We start from the raw sequence: 16813 nt of genomic DNA on the forward strand, positions 1-16813 counted from the left end.
TGAAAATATCATGTTAAATCTTTTCCCCAATCCATACGTGTAGCTCGGAGAAGCAACAAGCAGAAGCTGAGAGAAGAGACTATTGGCTTGTAAGTCTGTGAGAAAGAAGGTGAGCCACAGGGAAAGACTAAGGAATTTAATTCGCAATTTGGTAAATTGGCGATTTAGGCAATTTATCAGTCAGTATAAGCAAAGCTGCTCTAGGGGAGGGGCCAGTCGAGGAGTGGCCTTGTGAGAAAAGTGCCTTGTGGGAAAAGTGCGAGTCTTTTGCCTTGTGAGAAAAGTGGCTCAAGAGTCTTCGGCGAGGAGGCTGAGGCAAGGAGGCAACACGTTTGAATTTGTGACTTTGTCATCTGAAGAAATGGCAGGCATGTTGGAGCAGTGTGTTTCCTGCAGGATGTGGGAAGGCAGGAACACTGCTGGTGCTTCTGGAAGCTACACCTGAAAAAAATGTGTCCAGGTGCAGCTCCTGAACGAACGTGTTAGAGAACTGGAGAAGCAGCTGGATGACCTCAGGGCCATCTGGGAAAATGAGAGTTTCCGGGACAAGACCTACAGTGAGGTTGTCATTTCAAAGATACAGTAAGAGCGAAGGTGGATGACTGTGAGAAAAGGGGAGTAACCGTGGAGTACAGGAGACCCAAGTGGCTGTGCTAAATGAAAAATGGTACACCCTTTTGGGAGCTGTCGGGGCAGACCACGCTTCCAGACTGAGCGGCGGACATGTTGTTGGCTCCAATCCTAGCGATGAGACTCGACTGGCGAGACTGATGTCAGGCAGAGCTATAGTGGTGGGTGACTCCATTGTCTGAGGTGCGGACAGGGAATTCTGTGGCGGCAGGTGAGACATGAGGATGGTCTGTGACCTCCCTGGTGCCAGGGTTCAAGATATCACAAACCTTATTCAGAACATCATCGAGAGAGAAGGGGAACAGCCAGCAGTAGTTGTGCACGTGGGCACAAACGACGACAGGAAGAAGAGGAAGGAGGTTCTGCAACGCGAGTTTAGAGAGTTCAGAAGACCGAAATGCTGGACTTCTAGGGTGGATTTCTCTGGATTGCTTCCAGTACCTCATGCTAGTGAGGGCAGGATCAGGGAGATAGGGGATCTGAATGTGTGGCTGGGGGGCTGGAGCAGGGAGCAAGGATTTAGCTTTATAGACCACTGGGATCTCTTCTGTGGTAGGGGTGACCTGTACAAAAGGGTCGGGTTGCACCTTAACTGGAGGGGGACCAATGTTCTGACGGGCAGATTTGCTAGTGCTGATGGGACTGAAGGATGATAAATCCCCAGGGCCTGATGATCTGCATCCCAGGGTACTTCAGGAAGTGGCTCTAGAAAATGTGGATGCATTGGTGATAATTTTCCAATGTTTTGTAGATTCAGGATCAGTTCCTGTTGATTGGAGGGGAGTTAGTTATCCCACTTTTTAAGAAAGGCGGGAGAGAGAAAACAGGGAATTATAGACCAGTTAGCCTGACATCGATGGTGGGGAAGATGCTGGAATCAATAATAAAAGATGTAATAGCGGCACATTTGGATAGCAGTAACAGGATCGGCCCGAGTCAGCATGGATTTACGAAGGGGAAATCATGCATGACTAATCTTCTGGAAATTTTTGAGGATGTAACTGGGAAAATGTACAAGGGAGAGTCAGTGGATGTAGTGTACCTGGACTTTCAGAAAGCATTTGATAAGGTCCCACATAGGAGATTAGTGGGCAAAATTAGAGCACATGGTATTGGGGGTAGAGTGCTGACATGGATAGAAAATTGGTTGGCAGACAGGAAACAAAGAGTAGGGATTAACGGGTCACTTTCAGAATGGCAGGCAGTGACTAGTGGGGTACCGCAAGGCTTGGTGCTGGGACCGCAGCTATTTACAATATACATCAATGATTTGGATAAAGGGATTAATAGTAACATTAACAAATTTGCAGATGACACAATGCTAGGTGGCAGTGTGAACTGTGAGGACCTTTCTGCTATGGGGATGCCTGGTGACTTGGACAGGTTGGGTGAGTGGGCAGATGCAGGGCAGATGAAGTTTAATGTGGATAAATGTGAGGTTACCCACTTTGGTCGCAAAAACAGGAAGGCAGATTTTTATCTAAATGTTGTCAAGTTGGGAAAAGGAGAAGTACAAGGGGATCTGGGGGGGTCCTTGTTCATCAGTCACTGAAAGCAAGCATGCAGGCACAGCACGCAGTGAAGAAAGTGAATGGCATGTTGGCCTTCATAACAAGAGGAGTTGAGCATAGGAGCAAAGAGGTCCTTCTGCAGTGTACAGGGCCCTAGTGAGATCACACCTGGAGTATTGGTGCAGTTTTGGTCTCTAGATTTGAGGAAGGGCATTCTTGCTATTGAGAGAATGCAGCGTACGTTCACGAGATTAATTCCCGGGATGGCGGGACTGTCATACATTGATAGAATGGAGCGGCTGGGCTTGTATACACTGGAATTTAGAAGGATGAGAGGATATCATATTGAAACATGTTAGATTATTAAGGGTTTGGGCACGCTAGAGGCAGGAAACATGTTCCCGATATTGGGGGAATCCAGGGGCCACAGTTTAAGAACAAGGGGTAAGTCATTTAGAACGGAGATGAGGAAATACTTTTCCACACGGCTGTGAGTCGCTGGAATTCTCTGCTTCGGAGAGCAGTGGATGCTGTTTCTCTGGATGCTTTTAAGAGAGAGTTAGATAGAGTTCTTAAAGATAACGGAGTCCAGGGATATGGGGAGAAGGCAGGAATGGGGTACTGATTAGGGATGATCAGCCATGATCACATTGAATGGTGGTGCTGGCTCGAAGGGACGAATGGCCTACTCCTGCACCTATTGTCTATTCACCTTAAACCTGTCCTCTGGTCCTCTGGTCCTCGACTCACTTACTCTGGGCAAGAGACTGCGCATCTACCAAATCTATTTGTCTCATGATTTTATACACCTCAATAAGATCGCCCCTCATCCTCCTGCACTCCAAGGAATAGAGTCCCAGCCAACTCAACCTCTCCCTGTAGCTCAGACCCTCTAGGCCAGGCAAGATCCTCGTAATTCTTCTCTGTACCCTTTCCAGCTTGACAACATCTTTCCTATAACATGGTGCCCAGAATTGAACACGATACTCTAAATGTGTCCTCACCAATATCTTACACAATTGAAACATGACCTCCCAAATACTATACTCAATATTCTGGCTAATGAAGGCCAATGTGCCAAACACTTTTTGATCACCCTATCTAACTGCGACCACCTTCAAGGAACCATGCACCTGCACTCTCAGATCAATCTGCTCCACAACATTCCCCAGAGCCCTACCATTCACTGTGTAGGATTGCCCATGTTAGCCTTCCCAAAATGCAACACCTTGCATTTCTCTGTATTAAATTCCATTAACCATTTCTCAACCCACCTGGCCAATCGATCAAGTTCCTGTTGCAATTTTTCACAACCATTTTCACTATCTGCAAAACTACCCACTTTTGTATCATCTGCAAAATTGCCAATCTTGCCATGTATTTATCATCATTCATTTAGATGACATACCAAAACTGCACGCAATACTCCAGTAGCGGGCCCATTTAGATGACATACAGTAGCGGGCCCAGCACCAAACCCTGAGGCATACCTTTAGTCACAGGCCTCCAAGAAGCCAACCTTCCACCATCACCCTCTGCTTCCTTCCATGAAGCCAATTTTCTATCCATTCAGCTATATTTCCTTGGATCCCATGCAATCTAACCTTTCATTGCTGCCCACCATGCGGCACTGTCGAATGCTTTGCTGAAGTCCATATATACATCTCCTGCTCTGCCCTCATCTACCTTTTTGGTCACGTCTTCAAAAAACTCAATCAGATTGTGAGACAGGACCTCCCATGTGCAAGCCCATGCTGACTATTACTAATCTGAAGAAGGATCTTGAGCCGAAACGTCACAATTCCTTCTGCCCAGAGATGCTGCCTGTCCTGCTGAGTTACTCCAGCTTTTTCTGTTTATCTTCAGTTTAAACCAGCATCTGCAGTTCCTTCCGACATATTACTAATCAGCCCTTGTCACATCCAAATGCCTGTATATCCAATCTCTCAGAATACTCTATATTTGGCCAGGTGGGTTGAGAAATGATTAATGGAATTTAATACAGGAAAGTAGACTATTATCTGAATGGTGGCCGATTAGGAAAAGGGGAGATGCAACGAGACCTGGGTGTCATGGTACACCTGTAATTGAAAGTAGGCATGCAGTTGCAGCAGGCAATGAAGAAAGCGAATGGTATGTTAGCATTCATAGCAAAAGGATTTGAGTATAGGAGCAGGGAGGTTCTACTGCAGTTGTACAGGGTCTTGGTGAGACCACACCTGGAGTATTGCGTACAGTTTAGGTCCTAATCTGAGGAAAGACATTCTTGCCATAGAGGGAGTACAGAGAAGGTTCACCAAACTGATTCCTGGGATGTCAGGACTTTCATATGAAGAAAGACTGGATAGACTCAGCTTGTACTCGCTAGAATTTAGAAGATTGAGGGGGGATCGTATAGCAACTTACAAAATTCTTTAAGGGGTTGGACAGGCTAGATGCAGGAAGATTGTTCCCGATGTTGGGGAAGTCCAGAACAAGGGGTCATAGTTTAAGGATAAGAGGGAAGTCTTTTAGGACCGAGATGAGAAAAACATTTTTCACACAGTGAATGGTGAATCTGTGGAACTCTCTGCCACAGATGGTAGTTGAGGCCAGTTCATTGGCTATATTTAAGAGGGAGTTAGATGTGACCCTTGTGGCTAAGGGGATCAGGGGGTATGGAGAGAAGGCAGGTACGGGATACTGAGTTGGATGATCAGCTATGATCATATTGAATGCCGGTGCAGGCTCGAAGGGCCGAATGGCCTACTCCTGCACCTATTTTCTATGTTTCTGCTAACTTCAGCTTTTTGTGCCTATGTTACATCAGCCGTGATTGAATGGCAGTGACGACTTGATGGGCCAAATGGCCTAATTCTGTTCCTGAAACTTATGAACTAAGAACATTACAATATCATCTTAATTATATTTATTGGGTGCAGTTTGGTTGCCACAACTGGAATCGTGTGAGCAGTTCTGGTACATAACAGGAAAGACCTGATTGCAATTAAGATGGTGCAGTGCAGATTCACCTGGATGTTGACTGGGACGGAGCATTTCATTTAGATGGGGGAAATGTATTGCAGCACAGTGGCACAGCGGTAGAGTTGCTGCCTTACAATGGCAGACGCCTAGGTTTGATCCCGACTGCGGGTGCAGTACGTACGGAGTTTGTACATTCCCCCAGTGACTGCAAGTTTTTTTTCTGGGTGCACTGGTTTCCTCCTACACTCGAAAGAGTTTGTCATTTAATTGGCTTTGGTAAAAAAAAGGGTAAATTGTGCCTCACGTATAGGATAGTAAGTAAGTAAATAAGTAATTTTCATTTATATAGCACTTTTAAATCAAATCATGTTGAAGCCAAAGTGCTGTACAGAGAAGAAATTAGACATCCATATAAAATAAGGAAGAAAAAAAGACACAATACACTATAGGATTCAATATGAACGTCCCCCCACAGCAGAATCAACACTTTCCACTGTGAGGGAAGGCACCAAAATGTCCAGTCCTCCTCCTCCTCCTCCTCCTCCACCTGAGGTCGGGGCCTATTTGAGGCCTCCGCAGACATTCGCCGCAATGGCGGCCCGATGTTATAGGCCCTCCTGCCGGGAAGATGGCACTCCGGTGTTGGGTGAACACTCCTCAGCAGCTTGGATTGTCTTGAGCTTCCTCCCTGGAGACCATGGATCCTGAAGTCCTCAGGCCGCGCTGGTTGGAGCTCCGACTCTGGCGATCTCCGATCCCAGGCTCCGCATTGTTTTAAATCCAGCGCAGACCACGGCCGGACGCCCACAGCCACAGCTCCGCAATGTTGGAGTCAGTGGTCACAGCACTCCGGAGCTTACCGCATGGCGGCCCGGGTAGGGCACTGCCCACTCCGTGATGGTATCCCAGTGCTGTGCCGTCGCCGAAGTTGTAGTCCCGGCTGATCCCGGCATGAAACGCCGCTCCAGTCCCGAAGGTAGGCCGCAAGGAGAGGGCGAAGATGCGATTCGGAGGAAAACCGCATCTCCGACCAGGTAGGACAGAGAAAATACAGTTTCCCCCTTCCCCACCCCCCACCCCCCACATAAAAAGATTAGAGCTCCAAAATAAAACGTTTTTAAGACACTAAAAAGGGTGAAAAGACGGACTGCAGGCAGAGAAGCCATACACAATGGCGCCCCAATCCTGCACACCCGCCATTTGCAGGTAAGTGTTAGGGTATGGAATGATTGCTGGTCGACACAGACTCGGTGGGCCGAAGGGACTGTTTCCATGCTGTGTCTCTAAAATAAACTAAAGTACACTAGATAGCTGAGTTTGTTTTCCTTACAGTGTAAAATTATTGTGAGGCAAAGTCAGTGGATATATTTAAGGCCGAGATAGATCGATTCTTGATTAGTATGGGTGTCAGAGGTAATGGGGAGAAGGCAGGAGAATGGGGTTAGGAGGGAGAGATAGATCAGCAGAGTAGACTTGATGGGCCGAATGGCCTATCACATCACATAATCTTATGATCTAAAAGGCCAATGGGGAACCGGATAGATATGCATAAAAGGGTAAAGACAAAATTAATCTTCATCCTATATTGAGCTAAATTATAATCTGAGAGCAAAGGTTAAAGGTAAAGAACAAAAGGCTTAGAGTGCATACAAGGAAAGCTTATTTTATTACCAAGGGGGCCATTGGAATCTAGAATGCACTATCTGAGAAGGTGATGAACGCAGTGATTCTCACATTTAATAATGAGCACTTGAATTACCAAGGTATAGAAGACTAAGGACCAAGTGCTGGCAAATTATATTGTTCCAGCCAAATACTTGATAGCTGGCATGAATAAGGCGAGTCAAAATCATAACATACAACAATTGCTATTGGATAGAGTTCTCAGCATTATAGCGCATTGTAATGCATCAATTCCTTAGACAAAATTCAATGTCCTCATGGGGGAAAGGTGAGTTGGACAGGACCCTAGCTTATGGAAGGACCGTTCAGAAGCCTGATAAGAGGGTAAGAAGCTGTTTTTCAATCTGGTGGTGTGCACTTTCAAGCTTCTATGCTTTCTGCCGGTGCTGAAGAAGGAATGACAGTGGTGGGACAGGTCTTCGATTATTTTACAAAAAGGACATTGTGCTGGAGTAACTCAGCAGGTCAGACAGCATTTCGGGTCGAGACCTGAAACATCACCTATTCCTTTTCTCGAGAGATGCTGTCTAACCCGCTGAGTTGCTCCAGCTTATTTTCAGTCACCAATGTTTCTGTTGTAACCAGTTTGCAATCTAATCCTAAATTAGATTCTGAAATATCTATTGTATTTCATTTGTAGCACTCAGCTGTAAAAATAAGATATATCACAGCAGCCATATATATGAATGTAGCCTGTGTTTCCAGTGTCTTCTGATCATACTCGTTTGTGACATGGATAAAATGTTAGTTAGTTTATTGTCACGTGTACCGAGCTACAGTGAAAAGCCTTTGTTGCGTGCTAACCAGTCGGCGGAAAGACAATATGTGATTGCAATCGAGCCATTTACAGTGCATAGATACATAAGGATACAATGGGAATCCAGGTAGATCCCAGCACGCAGCCAGGAATGGAGAAAATCAGAAAACGAACATGTTATTTTGTAGGGAAAAAATGGATGTTTCAGAGATCCAGTTTTGAGTGAATGGAATTTGGTTTTTTTTCTGCCCGAGGTGGGTAAGGTTAATGGAACATGGTGAATGGAAGGCGAATGGAAATTATTTGTTTTCCAACTTACCCGGCCCGCTGTGGCTTCGAGTACGCACCAGCAGAATCACCAGCACCACACAGTAGGCAGAAGCAACAAGATTCGCCATCTGTTAAGAAAACAAATGAAATAATTAACATCAGTCTAAAAGACAGCTCCTGGGACTCTTAATCTACAGAGCAGCATTGTGAACGTGAGCGTCACTCTTTCAATGAACACATCCTCCTCTTAAGGACTTGCCTGTACAGACCCCAGGAGCCCGAGTCAAACCAACAATCCAATCTGTCATCCTTCATGATGCTGAGCACTAACAGAAACCTCCGAGGTTCCACTTCAAATGAGACAACTTGACAGGTAGAAATTTGCAGTCAATTGCCTGAAGAGACAGCACACCCAATGTCCCTTGTTGGGATTAATGTTAACCTTTTATTTTTCTTCTTCTTTTGGTTTTGAATGCAGGGATAATAAAATTCAATCAAAATATTTTTTTTTAATGAAAGTAGCCAAACTTGGATTATCGTTACACAAGTGTTAGCAGTTTATTTTGGAATCATTCTGTGATTAACTTGTTTGAAATCCAGATTGGGATGAAATTCAAAAAAACTGTGCCAAATCCGATGACATCAGTCTTTGATGTGTGACTGGGACTGGGGGTGCTGTTTGTGAGGGAGAGACCAGACCGTGAGGAAGAGATGTACATAGAGACAGATAAGGACACATCAAGAGAATCACAGAGAATAAAGTAAAGAACATACAAGGATAAAAATCAAAAGCTTGTCAGGCACAGACTTCTGCGGAACCTTGATACGTATGCAAAAGCTAACAGAGAAAAGATGATATTAATTATTCAACTGTCATCATAGCAGCATTCAACTGAGCGAATCCTGCAAAACTCATTCTTAACAGCAAAGATGATGGTTTTGGTTATTGAACGCCACTCATCACAGCATTCAAACATCTGCAGGAATTCCTTTGGGAAGTATTCTCAACCATCTTTAATCACTTTAGTAATGAGGAAAATATATCTGTTTCCGTCATAGATTGAACTGCGTTCACAATAGCTCTAACAATGAAGTATGTGCAGCTTGACCACAACATCATCCAAATCTACGGTGACAATTGCAGGTAATTTTAACACTATTTAAGAAATAAGTAGTTGACCTCCTTAGACAAACGAGAGCTCATCTGCTTCATTTTAAACTTCAGTTTTAATGTGTTGAATTCCCCACTCTGTGAGTTCCACTGCTGAGCTTAAGATGAACAGGAATATAGTTGAAATTATCAATTTCCCTTCTAGCCTCCGGTGTATTAAATTTAGTTTCATTTACTGTCACATGTACCGAGGTGCAGTGAAAAGCCTTTGTTGCGTGCTAACCAGTCAGCGCAAAGAGAACATGATTACAATCGAACAGAGTGTACAGATATACGTTAAAGGCAATAACGTGAATGATGTTTAGTGCAAGATAACGCCAGTAAAGTGCAATCAAAGATAGCCCAAGGGTCCCTAATGAGGTAGAAAGTAGTTCAGGACTGCTTTCAAGTTATTGGTAGGATGCTTCAGTTGCCTGATAACAGCTGGGAAGAAACTGTCCTTGAATCTGGAGATGTGTGTTTTCACACTTCTATACTTAATCATCAGTAGTAGCAGTAGTAATTACTTTATTGTCACGTGCAACTAGAAACAGCGAAATGCTTACATCCCAGTATACATAAGCACAATCATACATAAGTAAAATAATGCAAGGATTGAGTAGTGCTTTCACATTGCTGTTTGATAAGAAATTCTAAGATTCTGAACAGTGAACGCTACAAGTTAGCGCCAGAAACATGTTCAGAATCTTAGAATTTCTTATCAAACATCAATGTAAAGTACTACTGCAAGATGGTATATTAGCTTAAAGAACCAGGAATAGGAATAACCTATTCCAGCCCAGGGTATATTCTGCATCAAATTAGATTATGCCTGATCGGTACATCACCTGCTCTGATTTGTCTTTATTTCACCATCCCATGATAGAAATTGCATATAGTGGTGCAGCTGTTAATACCACAGCACTCACGAGGCAGGCTCAGTCCTGACCTTGGATGCTGCCCATAGACCACACCCAGATACCATGTGTGTTTCTGATGGGTGCTCTGGTCTCTTCTAACTCTCAAAGAAATGCTGGATTAATCAGCTACTGTTAACTACGCTTAAATATAGGAGAACAGTGAGAAGAATTAAAGGACAGTGGATGGGTATGAGGGAGAAAATAAATTGCAGGGCTACCAAGAAAATAAGACAAAGTGAAGTGTTATTGATGGGATTGCATTCCTGTGAGCCACCATGGGCTGAATAACCTTCTATATTGTAGTAACTTCACATAAATAAAAATGTACTCTTCTAGATCCAGAAAATTGTATTTGATCCAGCATCTACAATCTTTCAAAGAATGGATTATCTGATTACATCACAAAAATGAAAAAAGATTGAATGAACTACTGGAAAATGTGGATCAGATTGGGTTTTTTGGGATAAAGGCAGGCTATGATTTTCAGCATTGCTTTATAGAAAGTTAACATGTTCTCTTTCAATCTAATGATTGACCTCTTAGTTCTGTTCTTATCCCAAACCGGGGAAGTGCTGTAAGCAGAAAGATTTAAAAAACAATTTTCTTGAGGATGAGCAAGATTCTAAAGATTCTAAAGCATAACACAATTATTTGCCCACTGCTCAAATACAAAACATAGTAACACTTGCACTGTAAACATTTTGATTCCAATCAGAAAAGTGGTTCACTTACATGACACTTCTGCTTGCTTGTTGATTTGCCTAATATCCCAAACAAGTTGCACACAGAAATATTTAGTGGTCCTATTACTCAGTATTTTAGATATCTCCTTTTTATCCATGTCATATACTAAAATAATAAAGATTTATTTTGCAATATATCATCCAACATATTGTAAATGGACACTGCTTCCCTTTGGAGAAATGCTTATATTCTCCTGGAGAAAATGGCGAGGAATCTCATGGGTAGATTCCTGTCCAATAGACTGCTCTCAAGCTCTTGGAACATTTGGAACAATTAGACTGTCCTAATATTACATTCATGAAAATCAGAGGCAGGAAAGGATTTCTGTTCTCCATTGGCAGCATAATCTTAAACATAACTACAAGGAATACTTTAATACGAGTACCACTTATAGAATATATTTCAATTTATTTGAATAAACAAGAAAGACTAGTTTCTATGTAATTTCTTTTTTGCTAAAATCCTGCAGTTTGCATATAATGATCAGCTTAGAAATGTTACTTTCATATGGGGGAAAATGAGTATTGCATTAATCAATAATGGTTTACATCTGCTCATCTGCTGTTCAATTCATGTCTCAGTACAAAATACTTTCCAGAGTATGAAGATGTAATTAAACCCATTTTTAACGTGTTCATCAAATAAGATAATTGAATCTTTTTCATTCAAGCTCACAGTGTAGGATTCCTAAAACAGTTGTGTACATGTTAAATGCAGTGAAAATCCCTCTGGTACATCCATCAAAATAATGTGCTTTTCCGTACAAGCATCCTCTATCAAATAGTTCAAATGATTATGTACTAGAAAAAGAACAGATTGAAATTATTGTGACAGGATACAATAGTTTGTTTTGTTTCAAGTTGCAAGTAGTCAGGAAATCAAAATGGTAATGATGCTGTAAACAGATGAGGTAGGTGTGCAATGATATAATTAGTCATGCATTATTATGAAAAGTGAGGTGAAGAACTCTCTTCAAAACAAAAATTTGTTTCATGTGTTGCCCAGTCTGTGAAGCATTAAATTACAGCATTGAGGCTGCTAACTGCCAAAGGGAATGTTAAATGTAGCCACCTAGAGAGAAAATCACTTTTGAAAAAAAGATGAAAACCATAGAAGCGACATCTGCTGTCTCCTGCATATGCTTTAATCTGATGCAATGGTCCTAAATATAAAACTTAGCTGATTCAAAGCCCTGATCTCAATTGCTATTGAGAGCACTGGCTGAAAGTAAACGGTTAAAACACAAAGTGGGCCTTGAATGACAAGTTAGAAACTCGACAGTATGAAAAATAAGGTTTACCCAACTTTGTGAATGCTGGCAACTGAGCGGAACATATTATTAACGTATAATATGTTAATAATATAATATAATATATTTACATTGGCCCATATGGTGAACAACAAACATCAAGGAGCTTTTGAGGACTACAATTATCAAGATATGTTTTGATTTTAATTTATTTTAATTCATATGCATAATACCAACACTTCTTACAGACAGAAGGCTGGTTTTAATAACTAAGGTCCTTTTATATTCATGCTTATTATTCAGAACCAACACTGAAATAATCCCATCTACCTATTATGAAAAATAATTTTCTCATGTGAAACAATCTGGCAGGGTTGATGTGGTTTTACAGATTAGTGCGCTCATAAATTGTCCCATTATGTGGTGTGATCAACATCCTTGATTATTATTTCCATTTCTAGTGCATCATCTTCTCACAATCACAGTTGCAGTTGACATTGAGCGGGATAGTCCTTAATTCACTCTATTAATCTAGCAACCTTGGCTCTTGCTGAATTCAAATCAAATAAAACACCAATTGTGATAAGATAGACACAAAGTGCTGGAGTAACTCAGCGGGTCAGACAGCATCTTCACCATCATTTTTCTCCAAAAATGTGGTCTGACCTGTTGAATTACTCCAGCACTTTGTGTCTATCATTGGTATAAATCAGCATTGCAGTTCTTTGTTTCCACCAAGGGGGTAAACATTGTTATGGCTTGAAAATGTGCAGGAAGATTACAACGAAAAATAAATCTACAACATTTGAGTTGAGTGATAGCATGATAGCAACTTCGTGTTGTCTCCAATGATTTATCAATGATTGTAAATGATTGGAGACAATGAGACACATGATTGTCTCCAAGAATATCTCCAAAGAATGGTTCGACTGGGCTTATATTCACTGGAATTTAGGAGGATGAGAGGGGATCTTATAGAATCATATAAAATTCTTAAGAGATTGGACAGGCTAGATGCAATAAAAATGGTGCCCATGTTCAGAACCAGGGGTCACAGATTAAGAATAAGGGGTAGGCCATTTAAGACTGAGATTAGGAAACACTTTTTCACCCACACGGTTGTGCATCTGTGGAGGCCAATTCACTGGATGTTTTCAAGAGTGAGTTAGATATAGCTCTGAGGGCAAACATAATCAAGGGATATGGGGAGAAAGCAGATTTTGGATAATCAACCATGATCATATTGAATGGTGGTGCAAGCTTGAAGGGCTGGATGGCCAACTCCTGCACCTATTGTCTATGGTTCTATGATTTCCACTTGCATAGTGCTAACATGATAGGCAACAAGTGTGGATGCAGAGCGGGAAGAAATATAATAATCCTATGTAAATAGTCATAAGCTGCAAGTATTAGCAGGGGATTAAATACCACCCCTCACTAAAAGGTAGCCTAGACCTCATAAAAGGAAGGTACATTGTGCATGACTACTTGGTGGGAATCAATCTACATGAACACTGACTTGAACAGAATGGCTAGCCATAGAAGAGATTGCAGGCCAGAGTTTGTTTGGTGTAGATGTAAGTAGGAAGAGAGATATTCTACATCCTATTGGATCTGATAACATAGAACAATACAGCACAAGAACAGGCCCTTCAGCCCACGGGGTCCATGCCGTACATAATGCCCAGTTTATCACATCTACCTGTGCATTCCTCCATTCCCTACATATCCATATGTCAATCCTAAAGCCTTTTAAATTACACTTCTGCTTAAATGACAATATCTGCTTAAACCACCAACTCTGGAAACATGTTCCTTGGCACCCACATGTTCCTCAGTGTAACCAAAATGTAAATGTGTACATTTGTACCAACACTCAGAGGAAGTTATCCTTAACTATTCTGTAAGTTGTTGTGTACCAATTTGAACAGTGCCAGTTTGGGTTCCTTCACACCACTGAACATGGATGTAGCTATGATACGATACGATACAATAGAAATTTATTCATCTCAGGAGGGAAATTGATATGCCAACATTCATAAAAACACAAAAACCTGTGAAGGGATCTGGGCTAAGTTTTGAAATTCCAAATGAATGCTAGTTTGAAATTTTAAATGATCTTGTAGTGCCCAAAAATGTCCAGTTCCAACGTCAGTTTTCCTTCTACTTTGTCTTAAGATATTGTTTCCACCATAAAAGCAATTGCTACAGTTTTCCAAGTCAGATGAAACCCCCTCCCTCCCCCAGGCTTCAATATATTTCCAGTCAGATTTTTAATTATTATCAGTGATACACTATGGCTTTGTTCCCAATAGGAACTAAGATGTCAAAGCTAATTTTGTTCAAAGCATTTGCAACTGAATGATTACTAATTTCACCACAGCAGTCTGAGCTTGATGTCAGTTGGTTTCTTAGCTGAATTAATATTATTCTAACAGCACATAGAGTCGTAGAGTTATACAGCATGGAAACGAGCCCTATCGCCCAACTTAACTAAGTTGCTCCATCTACACTAGTCGCACTTGCCTGCATTTGGCGCATATCCAAACATTTCCTAGCTATTATCTTTCCAAATGTCATGTAAATTGTGTGATAGTTGGTGGCGCAGCGATAGAGTTGCTGCCTTACAGCGAATGCAGCACCAGAGACCCGGGTTCGATCCCGACTACGGGTGCTGTCTGTACGGAGTTTGTACATTCTCCCCGTGACCTGCGCGGGTTTTCTCCGAGATCTTCATTTTCCTCCCACACTCCAAAGATGTACAGGTATGTAGGTTAATTGGCATGGTAAATGTTTTTTTTAAAAATTGTCCCTAGTGTGTGTAGGATAGTGTTAATATGCGGAGATCACTGGCCGGCGTGGACCCGGTCAGCCGAAGGGCCTGTTTCCACGCTGTATCTCTAAACTAAACTACCTTCCTCAACTACCTCCTCTGGCATCTCGTTCCATACCCACCACACTTTTGTGACCTTTACCCCTCAGGTTCCTATTAAATGTTCCCTTCTAACCTTAAGCCGATGTTGTCTGGTTCTTGATTCCCCTTCTCGGCATAAAATACGATGCTTTCACCTTATCTATTCCCCTCATGAATATATATACCTCTGTAAGATCACACCTCAGCCCCCTGCACTCTAGAGAATAAAGACCTAGCCTGCCCTGTTGCTCAGGCCCTTGAGTCCTGGCAATGTTCTCTGTACTTTTTTCAGCTTGACAACATAGCAGGAATTCCTATGACCAAAACTGAACACAATACACAATATGTCTGCTCTACAACACTCCCCAGGGCTTTGTCGTTCAATGTGAAGGTCCTGCCCTGGTTTGTATTCCAAAAATGCAATCCTTCAGACTTACTTGATTTAAATTAATTAATAATTTCTCAGCCCACTTGCCAAGTTGATCAAGATCCTGCTGTCATTTTTGATACCACCCATTTTTGTGCCATCTGCAAAGTTACTAATTATGCCTTGTACATTCTCATTCAAATCGTTTCTATAAACCACAAACAGCAATGGACCCAGCAGCGAAGCACATTACTTGTCAAAGGCCTCTGGTCCGAAAAACAACCTTCTACCATAACCTTATGCTTCCTTCCATGAAGCCAATTCTCTATTCCGTTGGCTTGCTCTCCCTGGATCTAACCTTTCAGTGAAGAGAACCTAGCCAAACCTGATCAAATGTCTTGCTGAAGTCCATATAGACAACGTCTACAGCTTTGCCCTCATCAACCTTCTTGGCTATTCCTTCGAAAAATGCAATCCGATGTGTAAGTCGTGATCTCCCACTTACAAAACCATTCTAACAATCTCTAATCAGAACCTTGACGTTCCAGTCTAATACCATCAGAAGCAAGTTCCTATTTAATACCATCAAAACCTGTTTTGAAAACACATTACCCATTTTAAGAGATAAAAGTTGATTTAATGTTGACCATGGAGCAAGTTATCCATCTACCATTTATAAACATGGATTATAGATGGATTAGAATTAGATTTAGATGTAATTCTAATATGTAATAGATGGATTAGAATTAGAATTAGATGTAAAATTTATCTTCAAGCCAACATGCTTATAAGGAAGTTGTATATGTGCTCTGACCATGTGAAGTGTTCCCTGTTCAGAACCTACATCACACCGTTATATACTGCTCAATTGTGGTCTAAGTATAAGAAAAAGAGTATGCAGAGGCTTAAGGTAGCATACAATGATGCAATGAGGTTGCTACTTTGTGTCCCTAGGTGGCATAGTGCCAGTCAATTGTTTGTGTCCACTAGGGTGCCGACCTGTGAGGCACTCTTAAGGCAGCTGATGTTTAGTTTTATGTGTCGCCTGGACAAGTCAGAGAACCACATAATTGAAGCCTTAGTCAGCCCTCTGAAAAGCTGCTATAGATTCACTTCTAGGCTAAGATGGCATTGGTGCAATAGCTTATATATATTTTAGGCTAATATGCAATTTCTTAATGTATCTTTGTAATTCTTTGTACTGTTTGATGTGTATATGGACCTGTGTCTGAAATAAAGCTTTAATAATTAGACCATTTAGTCCATCAATCCTCTGCTGTCAATAAAAAAATGGCCAATGGTTCATCTCAATTCTATTCATTTGTCTATGACCCATACCTACTCAAAACAAAACATTTCCTTGATCTTATTGGTGAAAAGTTCAAATAACCTATTCGTAAAGAAGGTGAGAGCGTTTAGGTTTCCTTGTCATTTTCGAAAGGTGGTAGTTTCATCGGCTTCAATTTTATTTGTGACTTAGTTCTAGATCTCCCCACAAGGAATATAGTTTGTATGTTTTTCGCTCTATTGGATCCTTCATTATTTTAACTCCATTAGTTTAATTTAGTTTAGAGATACAGCATGGAAACAGGCCCTTCGATCCACTGAGTCCATGCCAACCATAAATCCTCATACACTAACACTATCCTACAAA

General features: G+C 41.7%; 1 protein-coding gene across 6 annotated transcripts in view; it reads right to left on the reverse strand.

Annotated features, from left to right (window-relative positions):
• LOC129695282 (ciliary neurotrophic factor receptor subunit alpha-like) overlaps positions 1–16813 on the reverse strand; it is a 309100-nt gene that overhangs the window by 189766 nt on the left and 102521 nt on the right. For 5 of the 6 annotated variants that reach the window (XM_055632089.1, XM_055632108.1, XM_055632098.1 and 2 more), the window contains one exon: positions 7865–7943. In XM_055632089.1, coding sequence (XP_055488064.1) covers positions 7865–7943 — 79 coding nt within the window. Of the gene's footprint in view, positions 1–7864; positions 7944–10617; positions 10747–16813 lie in introns of those variants that run through there. The other variant, XM_055632130.1, reaches the window with a different exon arrangement.

This window comes from Leucoraja erinacea, chromosome 1, assembly GCF_028641065.1.
Source record: "Leucoraja erinacea ecotype New England chromosome 1, Leri_hhj_1, whole genome shotgun sequence".
Lineage (NCBI taxonomy): Eukaryota > Metazoa > Chordata > Chondrichthyes > Rajiformes > Rajidae > Leucoraja > Leucoraja erinaceus.